The following is a 13,245-nucleotide window of genomic DNA, read 5'->3' as shown; positions in this document are numbered from 1 at the left end:
CCTATCTTCAAGCACATCACCCAGTTGTTGGGAAGCGAAACTATTGGATACAGAATATAATTCCATATACCCCCTAACCAAAACTTCTTATGCTCAAACTTGTCGGGAGCACTACTATTGGATAGAGAAAATAATTACATGATAAAATACAAACATTTACGCTATTTTTTATTTAATGGAAGTGTAGAAAAGTAATCTAATATAAATAAAAACAAAGCTAATAACAAGTACTATTAAATATATTGTAGTGCAACACATCATCCTGGATCACAATCATGTTAAACAACTCATGTAATCTTTGTATTGAGGTATGAGAGAGAACGGTGATACATCCACGTGATGGAATACTCACACCTCATAATGGGAGTAGTGGAAATGAATGGTTGATGAAGAAGGTGAAGAATCCACCCCCCCCCCCCCCCCACCACCACCACGAGGTGCCGACGCATGGCTATAGATGGGCTTTGCTTCGGACAACAAAGTGGTGATAGAGACAAACTGCATCACATTTAGGATTGTGGTCGGGGGGGGGGGGGGGGGTATATAAGCTCCCCTCCTCGAAAGAGGGTACATAGACCACCTATAGGGCCCACACGACCAGGCATTGCGACCCAAGGAGGGGGCCACACGGAGTCCACGGGCCTCACCTATAGGGCCCACACGACCAGGCATTGATGTTATATTTTGGGGTCCAGAGTTTCCAACAATTACATGCACAAAAACATGCATTTGGCCTGTCCATCACTTTGTCAATATAGAAGATAAAGTATTTTTTTGTTTTGCTAAGAAAATGATATGGATTATTTTAAAATTATTTATGTCTAGGACACATAATCGCCCCTAAAGAATTGTATAAATTACCAACACTACGAATTGTGTACATATTGTAAAAGGTAATAGTAATGTTTCAACTAACTCTAATACTTTATTGCGTTCGTAACTTATCTATTAGCATGAGATTAGCAATGATGTGGCAAGGAATAACATGTTTAAATCAGGTGTAACATATACTTTTCATCTGTAGTTCAACAAATAATTAATATGTGGACTTAAGAAAATTCATGTGAGGTTTGTCTAAGTGCAACAATGTTGAACAATTGACTGTGATTTCTTTTTGATATACAAATCACTACTGGTTGATGTGTTTTGGTACAGTTAAGGAGGAGGTGGCGGCCGCCTAGGGTAGATTGGGAGGAGCGCGTCGCCTGGCCAGCCCGTGGATGGCCATGTGCTGGAACGCTGGTCCAACAAATAATTAATATGCACACCTAAAAGAATAATGTGAGATATGTCTCACTGCTATAATGTTGAATCACCAGGTGTGATTTGTTTTCTGACATATGAAAGTCTACTTGTTATGATATACTACCTCTGATCCAAATTAATTGACACAACCTCTATACAATTTTCATCTTACATTTTATAGAGGCCGCGTCAATTAATTCGAATCGAAGGGAGTATATATTTTGGTACAGTTGTGAAGATTGAACGGATGTGATCATTTTAGGTATAACTATGTGGATCCAACGAATCCTATTTATTTAGGCACCATTATATCGATCTAATGTATGTGATAAGTTTAGGTATAGCTATATAGATCTAAATTCTATGATCCATTCATGTACAATAATATGACAAATGCAATCTGTCTAGGGACAATTATGCAGATCTAACTGGTACAGTTGTGAAGATTGAACGGATGTGATCATTTTAGGTATAACTATGTGGATCCAACGAATCCTATTTATTTAGGCACCACTATATCGATCTAATGATGCGATCAGTTTAGGTATAGTTATATAGATCTAAATGTTATGATCCATTCATGCACAGTAATATGACAAATGAACCTGTCTAGGGACAATTATGCAGATCTATCTGGTACAATCATGTACTCCCCCATCCCATAATACACATAACTCATACGATGTGTTTATAATCTACCAACAAAGTGATGGTCCACCAGATCGACGGCCGAACGTTTTTCTTTTCTTTTTTTAGGAACCTCTAGCACATCTCTTTCATTGTATAGTACTCCCTCCGTCTGGAAATACTTGTCAGATAAATGGATATATCTATATGTATTTTCGTTCTACATACATCCATTTTATCCATTTTCCGACAAGTATTTTCGCATGGAGGGAGTATATTTAAGATTGGAATATATGATTTCATGAAAGTTTTTTTTCAAATGTGTGATATACTGTAAAAGGTCCTCTTGAAATTGCGATTTTGCATAATTAACTCATACCTTTTCTGCTTGCCCACGACAGTGCAACCGTACACTTGATGAACAGCGCACTTAACAGCGACCATGTTGTTCCCTTCGATTATTGGACCCTTTTCCTCCTCACATATGACTGTCCAGCTACTGTGCTTCCCCGACAGTAACTGCAAACCAGACACAAGCTCACAAATCAATCTAGAATTTTAGGCAACTAAATAGACAACTTCCATTTACCCTAAATAGGCTTCCTCCGACGATTAGACCTCGCCGGCCGAGTCATTAGCTGGACAAACCAACGCATGGATCAGCCCCCTCTTCTTGGGAGCGGCCCCAGAGCCGCAGCCATTACCCACAATGGATCAGCTCCCTCCTTCGTCGCAATGGATCAGTACGCAGCCTCTACATCAACTTCACCACCGGAAAAGGCGCCGACGGCAGCAGCGTTCCGGGCCCCGGAACTCTGTGGAGAGTCCAGCTACAACAGGAGATCATCTGACACGATCAAGGCCAAGATCATGTCCCACCCTCTCTATCCGGCTCTCCTCGGAGCCTTTATAGACTGCCGGAAAGTAGGTGCCATTCCAATTTGACATTAGACAGCTCGTATCTTGCTGCCCTGCTGTTTCTTATTTGGTTATTTGCTCTGACCCAAGGTCGGAGCGCCGCCGGAAGTTGTTGGTCGGCTCTCCTCCCTCTTCGACGAGCTCCGGCCAAATTCAGCCGACATGCAGGAACAGCCGGCGGACCCAGAGCTCGACCAGTTCATGGTAACAAGTATTACATGATTAGTTTAGCTAGCTGGAGCTTAATTATTTGCATACATGGATCTAGCGATATATATGCTTTTCTGTGTGTGTGTGTGTGTGTGCAGGAGACCTACCATGATATGCTGGTGATGTACAGTCAGGAGCTCACGAGGCAAATCCAAGTAGCCAATGAGCTCATGAGGAGCGCTGAGGCCCATATCGACTCATTTGCACCAGGTGTGTGCATGCTTAATTAATTACACCAAGTTATTTTTGCGGGCTTGTCTTTCTCGGTTTGGGAGTTTGGGATAATGCCAAGACTCTTGCAGCCTTGCGGGTTTCCTATACTTTATTTGTCATCTTTGTTTTTTGCGGCAATACTTTTTTTATGGAAACTTTCGATCTATTCATCTTCAATCATTGTACTATAATGAACACAAGAAATAATAAAAATATATCCAGATTCGGAGACCATCTAGCGATGATTAGAAGCATTGAAGCAAGCCGAAGGCGCGCCGCCGTCTATTTATCATCATCTATGAAAGAAAACAAGTGTCAGTGTAGCGTACCATGTGGTGTGTATAATTCCCGAACCTCTAGCTTAATTAGGACTCTTAAATGTCTTGAAGTGGTAAACTGTTATTGATAAGAAGGGAATTTGAGGCCAACATGGTATCAAGGTTGTCTGTGTGCATCTTGTGATCCAGATTCCGTGGTCCTCGCCTTATAAAAAAACATGGCAAAGGTGATATAACCGCAAGAAGTATAAATCGATCTCAGCATAGCAAGATGCGCACAGCCCCATCAAGTCGACAATCCCCCAAAAAAATAACAGTGTCATCGTCTGACATAAAAAAGATGAAGAATGTCTTAGGGCGCTGGGTTAAACAACTTTCACCCGAGCCATACACTAAACCAACATTCATGTGGGGTAAACACCTCTCTGATTAGGGATGCAAATTTGTGACCCTCAGGGTTCCCTCCGACTCTTCTTAGCTCAACCAAATGTAGTAAATTTATAAAAGTGGGGTGACTTTTGAAAATTTAGTTTATTTAGTTGAATTAAAGAGGGCTAGAGAATGCTCTAAAGGGTACCAATTTGCACCCCTATCCTTGATCATTTGCTCACACCACATACATGCTAGTTTGAACAACTTCATGTGCTCCGACCGCTGAAGCATAGACCATCTATGGAACCAACACGTAAATGAGTGTATAACCTGCAAAGGAGTACAAGTCTTCTTTTTGTCAAAAATCATATCCTTCTTGGATAGCGAAAGAACCCAACATAAGGCACCACCCCCATCAACCAGGTGTCAAAAATATTATGCACATTACAATATGGATGTACATTTAAGGTCATCACGACTATAGACCAACCAACTCGAGCGGACTTGTATTCTGGTCACAATAAAAGACCAGAGTTTAGTAAACAAATATATAGGCACCTTTAGGGTAGAAATATGCGATTGTACATGTACTTAAGATACTAAGCTCCCTAGGGATGCTAGCTTCTGGTGTGCCAGGGCTTAAGGGGTCACTGATGGGATCAGTAATAAGGGAGTGAATCAATATATGTGGGTTACATTTATGTTTACTTCGAGGTGAATGTGTGACGCCCATATGTTAATTTATGTGTTACGTGTAATAACGGCACACCCACACACAAAACAATTTAGTATGCCTCACACACCAGACACCCTATCTCGCCAACGAAAAAGCAAACACAAATGTAATTAAAAGCCGCCTACCTCGGATGAAACACACAATATTAATGAAGCAACCAGCCATAACAGGCTGGAAAGAAAAACTTAACTCATGACTGAAGAATGGTGCGGCAAAACACGCATTGCCCTCTGGTGGTTATAGAAACATGTAACTGCCAAATTTTCATTAGACAGAAAACCCACTGACATCTCTTGAGTTAGCCAGAAGTATTTCTAGTCAACTTAGGAACATATATGCCCCTTTGTTTTATTTTTTTTATTTACCATAGCTATGTATGAAACTACTGTTGAACCGGGACATAATCAAGCTATAAGAGTTGCCACCTCAGTTTTTTTATGAGTTTGGGAGAGAGAAGAGGAGTGGATTGTAAACTTATAGTGGGCTGCAACATGGACACCAACACACTTTGCGAGAGAACAAGATGGGTAAGATATTAGTGACATAATATGTAGAGCTAGCGTCTACCATATGGATATGCTTTTAGATTGACTATATATATGATGTGGCGAAATAGAGCATTAGCCTTAGGAAAATACACATGAGCTCCTGGGTGCTCCACACCCCTATACGAATACTAAACATAAAAAATACCATTAAAAAGAAGATCTGAAATTTGGGGATATCAAATATGGGTTCTCAATCTACTCCCGTGTGAAGTTTCGTGAAAAATACTAGGAAACGTATCCGGTATCCGTGGCGAATGAAATACTGTCCGAACAAAAATTCATCCAAACAGTTTTTTTCATACATAGGAAATTTTTGTCTTTTTTGGCACCAATATGCTTCCTGGTATTTTTTTCACGAAATTTCACACGGGAGTAGATTGGGAACCCAGGTTTGATATCCCAAAATCTCAGTTTTTTTTAAAAATATATTTAATTTTTGTATAGGGGTGTGGAGCACCCAGGTGGTACAAATCCGCTTCCATTAGCCTTGCTCTTAGAGCTAGGCTCATATATACCCCCTTCGTTTCAGTATACAAAACATGTTATTTTCAAAAGCCAAACATTTCTATGTTTGATCAATTAAGTTTATAGAATGGTTATATTAGCATCTACAATATCAAATAAAGAAAATATAAGTATATTTATGGTGGATCTAATGATACTGATTTGACGTTGTAGATATTGCAAATCAAACACAAAAACTTAGTTGTCCCAAATCTTGATTGGTGGCTAGATGCTCCATTATGAGAGTAAAAGCAAAAAAAGGACACAATGAGTACTGTATGAGACACCCATTGCCTTTTCTTCGAAAAGAGAAGCATGGAGGCACATGCATGCTGAAACGGCCCGTACGGCCACATGGCAAAGCAACTGCTGGCCAGCTACCCCGCTATCACACCACGGTTGCCATAGTTGAAAGCTGCAACACGACACAGTGACATCGAAAATGTTATACGGAACCATGGTTCGGCCGAATCTACGCTCGACACCATTGATTTCTGGACACTATTCATGAGGATTCATGCATGGTTGATGAAAAAATGCAGTTGGCATGCATGTCTATTCATAAGCATCCATGCATGGTTGATTAAAAAATGCAGTTGGCATGCGTGTCACAGATCCACATGTAATGGGATGTTAAATCGTACGGCATAGACCATAGGTTCCGCTAAACCATGGTCTTGAATCACTTCTCTCGCAGTGACATACTCCCGTCCCGTGTGAAGACGCCCGTTGATGCGTATGCATGGGTCGCTAGTGCACCATGCGCATGTTAGCCTAGGCGCTGCGGTTGCGATCTCGCCAGGCATACGTGTATGGCGTGTGAATGTCTGACTGAAATGTTCTCTGCCTCCGATGGCCGTACCGCCCGATTATTATCCAGCTTTTTTGTGCCTGCATGATTGGACATAGGATCAATTAGCTTGATCTGGAAGAGATCATGATCAGTTCGATGTTGGATGGTGTGGTGGTGGTGGTACGGTGGTGGGGCGTGCTAGCATGCATGTTCTGTGGTAATTTGGTGGTTACATGTGCAGCCAGCAGCCGATCGATGGTAGCAATAGCAAACCGATCAATCTAGTGATAATATTTACTACTACGTCACTTTATAGCACACTACGTTCCTATCCTATCTAACGTTGGCTCGTTAGATGAAACTAATAAATTAGTGACCATATATGTCTTTGGTTATTTGCTTGATCGCCGTGTCTTAAGCAACTGGCGGCAACAACTACAACGAGTGCGAGGGTTCTTCCGAAGATGGGCAGGAGACCGGCGACGTCGCCGGCCTGCCTTCCGGCGAGGGCAAGCAGCTGACGAGCCAGCTCCTGGACAAGTACAGCGGCTACCTGAGAAGCCTCTGGAGGGAGCTCTCCGGGAAGAAGAAGAAGAGCGGCAGGCTGCCGAGGGAGGCGCGCCAGAGGCTCCTGCACTGGTGGCATCTGCACCACGGATGGCCCTACCCATCGGTACGTGCTTGGCTATGTACTTTTGGGTTCATGCATGCATGCAGATCGTTACGTATCTTGGTTGGAGCTTCAAAAGCGCTAATGGCGCCATACGTTCCAGGAACCGGAGAAGCTGGCGTTGGCGGAGTCGACGGGGCTCGACACGAGGCAGATCAACAACTGGTTCATCAACCAGAGGAAGCGGCACTGGAGGCCGGCGCCGCCGGCGATGGGTAGCAGGTTGCAGCACATCGACGCCGGTGCTTCCAGCAGCAGCTCTCCTGCCGTCCTTGGGATGGAAGGCCAGCAATTCACCGGACGGAGTGGGTATCCCGACGGTGGTCCGTTTTGAGACCCTAATCAGTCGACTGCATGCCCCGCATCGTGTGCTAGCTCGCTACCATTGTGCACGCGCGTATGGAGTACAACACGCACGCGCTTCCGGACGTGCATGCAGTAGATTCATTGCAAAGTGAAGTTTACATGTGTAATAATGGAGCGTAAATGAGATCAACTTTTTTTAGGCAAAATTGTATGGATCATGGGGTTCGAGAAGCCAAATGTGCCGCCCCTGATCCAATGAATGTGAAAACTTGGCTAACCTATCAACATTGTCAAGGAGACGTAATGGCAGAAGCTTGGTCATTGCCTTGTATACGTACCATGCAAAATAATGGTTGCTACATGCTTTAGAGCCTCTTCCTGATATTGAGCGTTCAATGTTGCTTATGATGCTTTGGCGGGCGTGGCACACCCGTAACAAGATGGTTCATCATGATTCTTGTATTACGCATGTTAATCGTAGCCAAAACAAAGTTAGTGATAGTATATCCAAATTTGCTCGTCTAGAAGGCAGAACCATGACTTGGATTGGCTCGGGTCCTTCGGATGCTATGGAGCTAGCTACGATTGATTGTATTTTTTTTTAAAAAAGGGGGGGACTCCCCGGCCTCTGCATCAGAACGATGCATATGGCCACTTAGATAAATTAAATTGGTTCAACAATGTTGTAGAGTCGTAAAACAAAATAAAGTCGAGCTCACATAGACCTCGACGCGAAAACAGAAAAAGGCCATAAAGCCACAACCGGCTGGGAGAAATAAAGATAGGAAAACTAATTGCCTATCCTATTACATGACCGCCATCCAAACCGGTTGAAGATATCCCGCGCTACCATCTCCCACCGGACAGATCCAGTAACCAAACGCTCCCCGGCCTCCGTCGGAGTGAGTAGGGACCACATACGGATCAACACCGTAGCACGGAATACAACCTGCAAAAAATGAATAGTAGTTATTCTGTTAAAAGCCAAATCATTTCTGCAGTTCCAAATTGCCCATAACAACGCACAAACTCCTACACGAATGTGTCTAGCTGTAACGGACTCTATCCCATCCAGCCACGTTCCAAATAACGACCCGACCGAACTCGGAGGAGTAATGTTAAAGGCAATTTGCACGGAACGCCACAACATTCTTGCCAACGGGCACTCAAAGAAGAGATGCTTGATGGTTTCATCCCGATCACAGAAACTACACCTAGTAGATCCTGTCCAATTGCGCTTAACCAAGTTGTCCTTTGTTAGAATGACCTGTTTATGGACAAACCACATAAACACTTTAATTTTCAAAGGAACTTTGACTTTCCAAACATGTTTGGAGCTAGGAATGACACTCGAGTTAAGAACATCGATGTACATCGACTTAACGGTAAATTGTCCAGACCTAGTAAGTTTCCAACACAACTGATCGGGCTGATGATATAGCTGAACCTCCATCAGTCTACGCACCAGAGGAAGCCAAGCTTCCCATCTATTACCAACAAGCACCCTCCTAAACTGGATATTAAGGGGAGTGGCCTGCATAATCGTTGCCACTAGCGCATCACGGCGATGTACAATACGATACAGAGTTGGGTACTGTAATGCCAAAGGTGTATCACCAAGCCAAGTGTCCTCCCAGAAGCGAGTTTCGTTGCCATCTCCGACAATAAACTTTGTTCTAGTAAAGAAGGCTGCCTTAACTCTCATAAGCCCCTTCCAAAATGGCGAATCAGTTGGTCGCACTGTCACCTGTGACAAAGTTTTGGATTGCAGATACTTGTTACGAAGAATCTGTGCCCAAGTCGCATCAGTCTCAACTGATAGCTTATATAGCCACTTACTAAGCAGGCATCTGTTCTTGACCTCAAGATTCTCGATACCCAACCCCCCTGATCCTTAGGACGACAAATAATATCCCACTTGGCGAGTCTATACTTTCTCTTAAGATCATCAGTCTGCCAAAAAAAATCTTGATCGATAGAAGTCCAGCCTTTTCCTAACCCCAACTGGAACCTCAAAGAAAGATAGGAGGAACATCGGCAAACTTGTGAGCACCGAATTAATAAGAATTAACCGGCCTCCATAAGACATAAGTTTGCCCTTCCAGCAACTAAGTTTCTTTTCGAACCGATCTTCGATTGTATGAACTGCTACGATTGATTGTATGAACTGCTTCAGTTGAGTTATACATTATTTCACTCACAGAAAAAAAAAACATTGTCATTCATGGCTCTGCTTGGGTTGGGCGAGCTTTGCTGCGCCATTGGTGTTGCTGGGTTTTTATAAATAAAAAATTACTCTCTCCATTTCAAAATATAAGGTGTATTTTTTTGAAAAGTCAAACCTATTTAAGTTTGATCAAAACAATAGAGAAATATACCAATATCCATACATAATATCAAACTGTATCATTAGATTCATCATGAAATGATATTTCGTATTTATATTTTGAAACCGAGGGAGTATTTGGTATGGTAAGTGGGAAAATGATGGAGTATGTTTATCATTTTATTTATAAGGCGGTGTTCTGGTGGTCTTTCACGTTGTGATTCTATGTTATCTGCTATGTGGGGAAAATTTTCGCGTTGTGATTCTGTGTTATCTGCTCTGTGGGGAATTTTTTCGCATTCTGATTCTGCTATGTGGGGAAATTTTCTGTGTCGGTGTCTGCATGAACTATATGGATGCTACAATTTCACATGTTGACGTTTATTTTTTTTAGGTGGTGAGAGGATGCACGGGATTGGTATGTTTTTATAGGCCGGTTGATCCGGATTGATTTTAAAAATCATGAACCAAATGCAAAATTAAATACCCCGATTGAATAGAAAGCTCCACCATTAAGGAGCATAGTGAATTAAAAGAAATAAATGAAACAGCTTCATAATATCACATAGTTTTTAATGTAACCAGGGGGATTGTCCCTTCCATGTATTATACCACAGATAACAACAACCTTCATTCCATTCAGCTTCTTTGTAACAAACATCCAAACAAATGTATGTGTTCAATGCAAAGAATAATTTCACGTACAATAAGAGTGACTTTAGGAGATTCAGTCTCCAACACATGCTCATTGATGTACAAAATCACAAAAAATGGAAGAAAAAAAATCATCTTTATGGATGGTCATGTGGTATGGCAACCAGTTCACTTCATAGTTTGTGATTCCATTTTTTCATCCCAAGTACATGGATGCTTGGTTTGATCAGCAAAGTCAGGACACAAAATCTCTAAAGCGAAACAACTCATTATATATGAATCTCCTCAACTTCAGGTAAAACAGCCCTCCAAAATCTAGGGATCATTTTCACTGCTATAGAAGAGGTAAGGCAAAAATAAACTGCAAGATGATTGCTTAGTCTGCAGTGATTTACTACCTACTTGCAGCGAGAACAACGCCAGAGCATGATGCCTTGCCATCCGGAGACAATGGATACCTACTGTTTTAATATGCGATTATAGACTCAACCAGGTTCCTGTACCAAAGAAATCGGCACATGAAGCATAAGCGCTTTTGCTATCATTTTGTCCATAGCATTGAAACACTATAAAGAAGCTGAGCATGAAAGCAGAAGTTGTTCATCATAGTTCTAACTTAATTCCAAGAAGGAATCCATAAGATAAACCTGTGAACATAGAATTTTAGGCACCTGTTTGCCTTTTCTAATTTTACCTTTATTTTTTTTGAAACGGAGGTAAAAGTTTTGCCTCATCCATTAATTAAGCTGGTAGGAACTAGGGTTCTACCGGGTCTAGGCCGGAGGGTGTAGGGGAAGGAGGGGGCTGGACGAGGGCGAACTCGCGGTCACCGGCGGCTGGGCGCTGTCGTGCGCGAGGGAGGAGGCGGCGGCGTTGGCAGGATGCGGCTAGGGTTAGGTCTCCCGGCTCCCTTCGAAAAGCCGAGCAAATAATGATTGCTTCTTGCTTCATCTCAAAACAGGTCCTTACATGAGTTTATATAATCCTCCTAATGATACAATTGAGCTAAGCCCCTAACACGATAAGATAACTGGGCCAGGCCCCTAACTGCCTGGACTGTAATATATATGCTGCTCATAACATTTCTCCCCGCCTGCAAAAACAGCCCGTCCTCGAGCTGGAAGGCGGGAAGCGCTTGCGGAACTCCTCGAGGTGATCAACCGTCGCCAAACACCTCCGCGGCAGCTTGGGCAGGCAGGTCGCCGAGGCCGGTGGCGGCGGCGTCCTCCTCCATGTAGTCCGCAACCTCCAGGCAGAAGAGACGCGGGCAGACGTGGCCGGGCATGTAGGGCTCGTCGCAGTTGAAGCACAACCCTTGGCGGCGACGCTCAAGTAGCTCGGCTGAGGTGAGCCGGCGGAATGGGCGCGCCGCGGTCACGGCGAGGGTTGCCGCGGAAGCCTGAGTAGGCCGACCCTGCGCGGGAACATCCGGCCAGGGTGGCGGCCTAGCGGCCTGGGACGGTGATGCCTGCTGGATGGCCACCGCGCGGCGCTCGAACGCGCGTGCGTAGTACATGGCCGTCTGGAGGTCCTGGGGTCCCTGCAACTCCACGTCCACGCGGATATGATCTGGCAGACCGCCGATGAAGAGTTCGGCCCGCTTGCGAGCCGTCACGCCGGGCGCGTGGCACGCCAGGGCCTGAAAGTGGTCGGTGAAGTCATGCATCGAGGTGAAGGGAAAGCGGCCCTACTCCGCCAGCCGGCTCCCGGGTATCGGCAGTCTGAAGCGAAGGAGGCAGAGCTCGCGAAGACACTCCCATGGGGGCATGCCGCCCTCGTCCTGCTCGAGGGTGTAGTACCACGTCTGGGCGGCGCCGCGGAGGTGATAAGAGGCGAGCCGTTGCCCCTGGAAGAACTGCTTGCACTGGTTGAGCCAGTTGAGGGGGTCCTCGGTGCCATCGTAGGTGGCGAAGTGGAGCTTGGCGAAGCGCGGCGGGGTTGGAGCCTAACCGCCGTGGGCGTACGACTGGGCGGTACGGGGCAGCGAAGAGGATGACGCCGGGTCGGTGGGCACCGGGGGACCCCCATGAAACGGCGGTCCGTCGAGGCCCGCGCAGGCACCCGCGGAGCCGGAGGGCCCGCCGTTGCAGGGTGGGCGCCGGCTGTTCCCCGGCCATAGTGCAGACCGGCTGCGCTGTCGACCCGGCCAACCAGGCCAGAAGCGGTGACGGTGAGGGTGGGAATCGGACCTGCTGGATCAGAACGCTCGCCGCGCGCGGTCGTCGCCGACCCGGTGCTGCGCGGCGTGGGTGCCTGTGGCTGCAGCGGCTGCTGCAAGGGCGCGACGGGCGCGGCGGCGGCTGCATGTGGGCGACGGGCGGCCAGAGTGGAGTGCTGGCGGGGGGCGGCTGCAGCGGCAGCGGCTGCTGCATGGGGGCGATGGGCGTGGGGGGCGCCGTGAGAGCCGGCGACGGCCACTGCGTGTTGGAAATATGCCCTAGAGGCAATAATAAAATGGTTATTATTGTATTTCCTTGTTCATGATAATTTTCTATTGTTCATGCTATAATTGTATTCACTGGAAACCGTAATACATGTGTGAATACATAGACCACAACATGTCCCTAGTAAGCCTCTAGTTGACTAGCTCGTTGATCAATAGATGGTTATGGTTTCCTGACCATGGACATTGGATGTCATTGATAACGGGATCACATCATTAGGAGAATGATGTGATGGACAAGACCCAATCCTAAGCATAACACAAGATCGTGTAGTTCGTTTGCTAAGAGCTTTTCTAATGTCAAGTATCGTGTCCTTAGACCATGAGATTGTGCAACTCCCGGATACCGTAGGAATGCTTTGGGTGTACCAAACGTCACAACGTAACTGGGTGGCTATAAAG

At 45.1% G+C, this 13,245-nt stretch overlaps 1 protein-coding gene across 1 annotated transcript; it reads left to right on the top strand.

Moving 5' to 3' along the window:
- The first annotated feature begins 2,498 nt into the window (after nucleotides 1-2,498).
- On the top strand, nucleotides 2,499-7,777 carry LOC123099367 (homeobox protein knotted-1-like 4). Its single transcript, XM_044521538.1, has 5 exons — nucleotides 2,499-2,796; nucleotides 2,881-2,994; nucleotides 3,099-3,210; nucleotides 6,864-7,117; nucleotides 7,218-7,777. The coding sequence occupies exons 1-5, from the start codon at nucleotides 2,527-2,529 to the stop codon at nucleotides 7,446-7,448; spliced, it is 981 nt and encodes a 326-aa protein (XP_044377473.1). The 5' UTR covers nucleotides 2,499-2,526; the 3' UTR covers nucleotides 7,449-7,777.
- The last annotated feature ends 5,468 nt before the right edge of the window (nucleotides 7,778-13,245 follow it).

This window comes from Triticum aestivum, chromosome 4D, assembly GCF_018294505.1.
Source record: "Triticum aestivum cultivar Chinese Spring chromosome 4D, IWGSC CS RefSeq v2.1, whole genome shotgun sequence".
Lineage (NCBI taxonomy): Eukaryota > Viridiplantae > Streptophyta > Magnoliopsida > Poales > Poaceae > Triticum > Triticum aestivum.
This window is presented reverse-complemented; position numbering and strand designations above follow the sequence as displayed.

What these genes read in the sequence shown, in the direction of transcription:
- LOC123099367 (XM_044521538.1), top strand. Translation starts at nt 2,527, where the DNA reads ATGGATCAGCCCCCTCTTCTTGGGAGCGGCCCCAGAGCCGCAGCCATT. An exon ending in CCTTTATAGACTGCCGGAAA is followed by an intron (nt 2,797 to 2,880) that starts GTAGGTGCCATT and finishes CTCTGACCCAAG; the next exon opens with GTCGGAGCGCCGCCGGAAGT. An exon ending in CAGAGCTCGACCAGTTCATG is followed by an intron (nt 2,995 to 3,098) that starts GTAACAAGTATT and finishes GTGTGTGTGCAG; the next exon opens with GAGACCTACCATGATATGCT.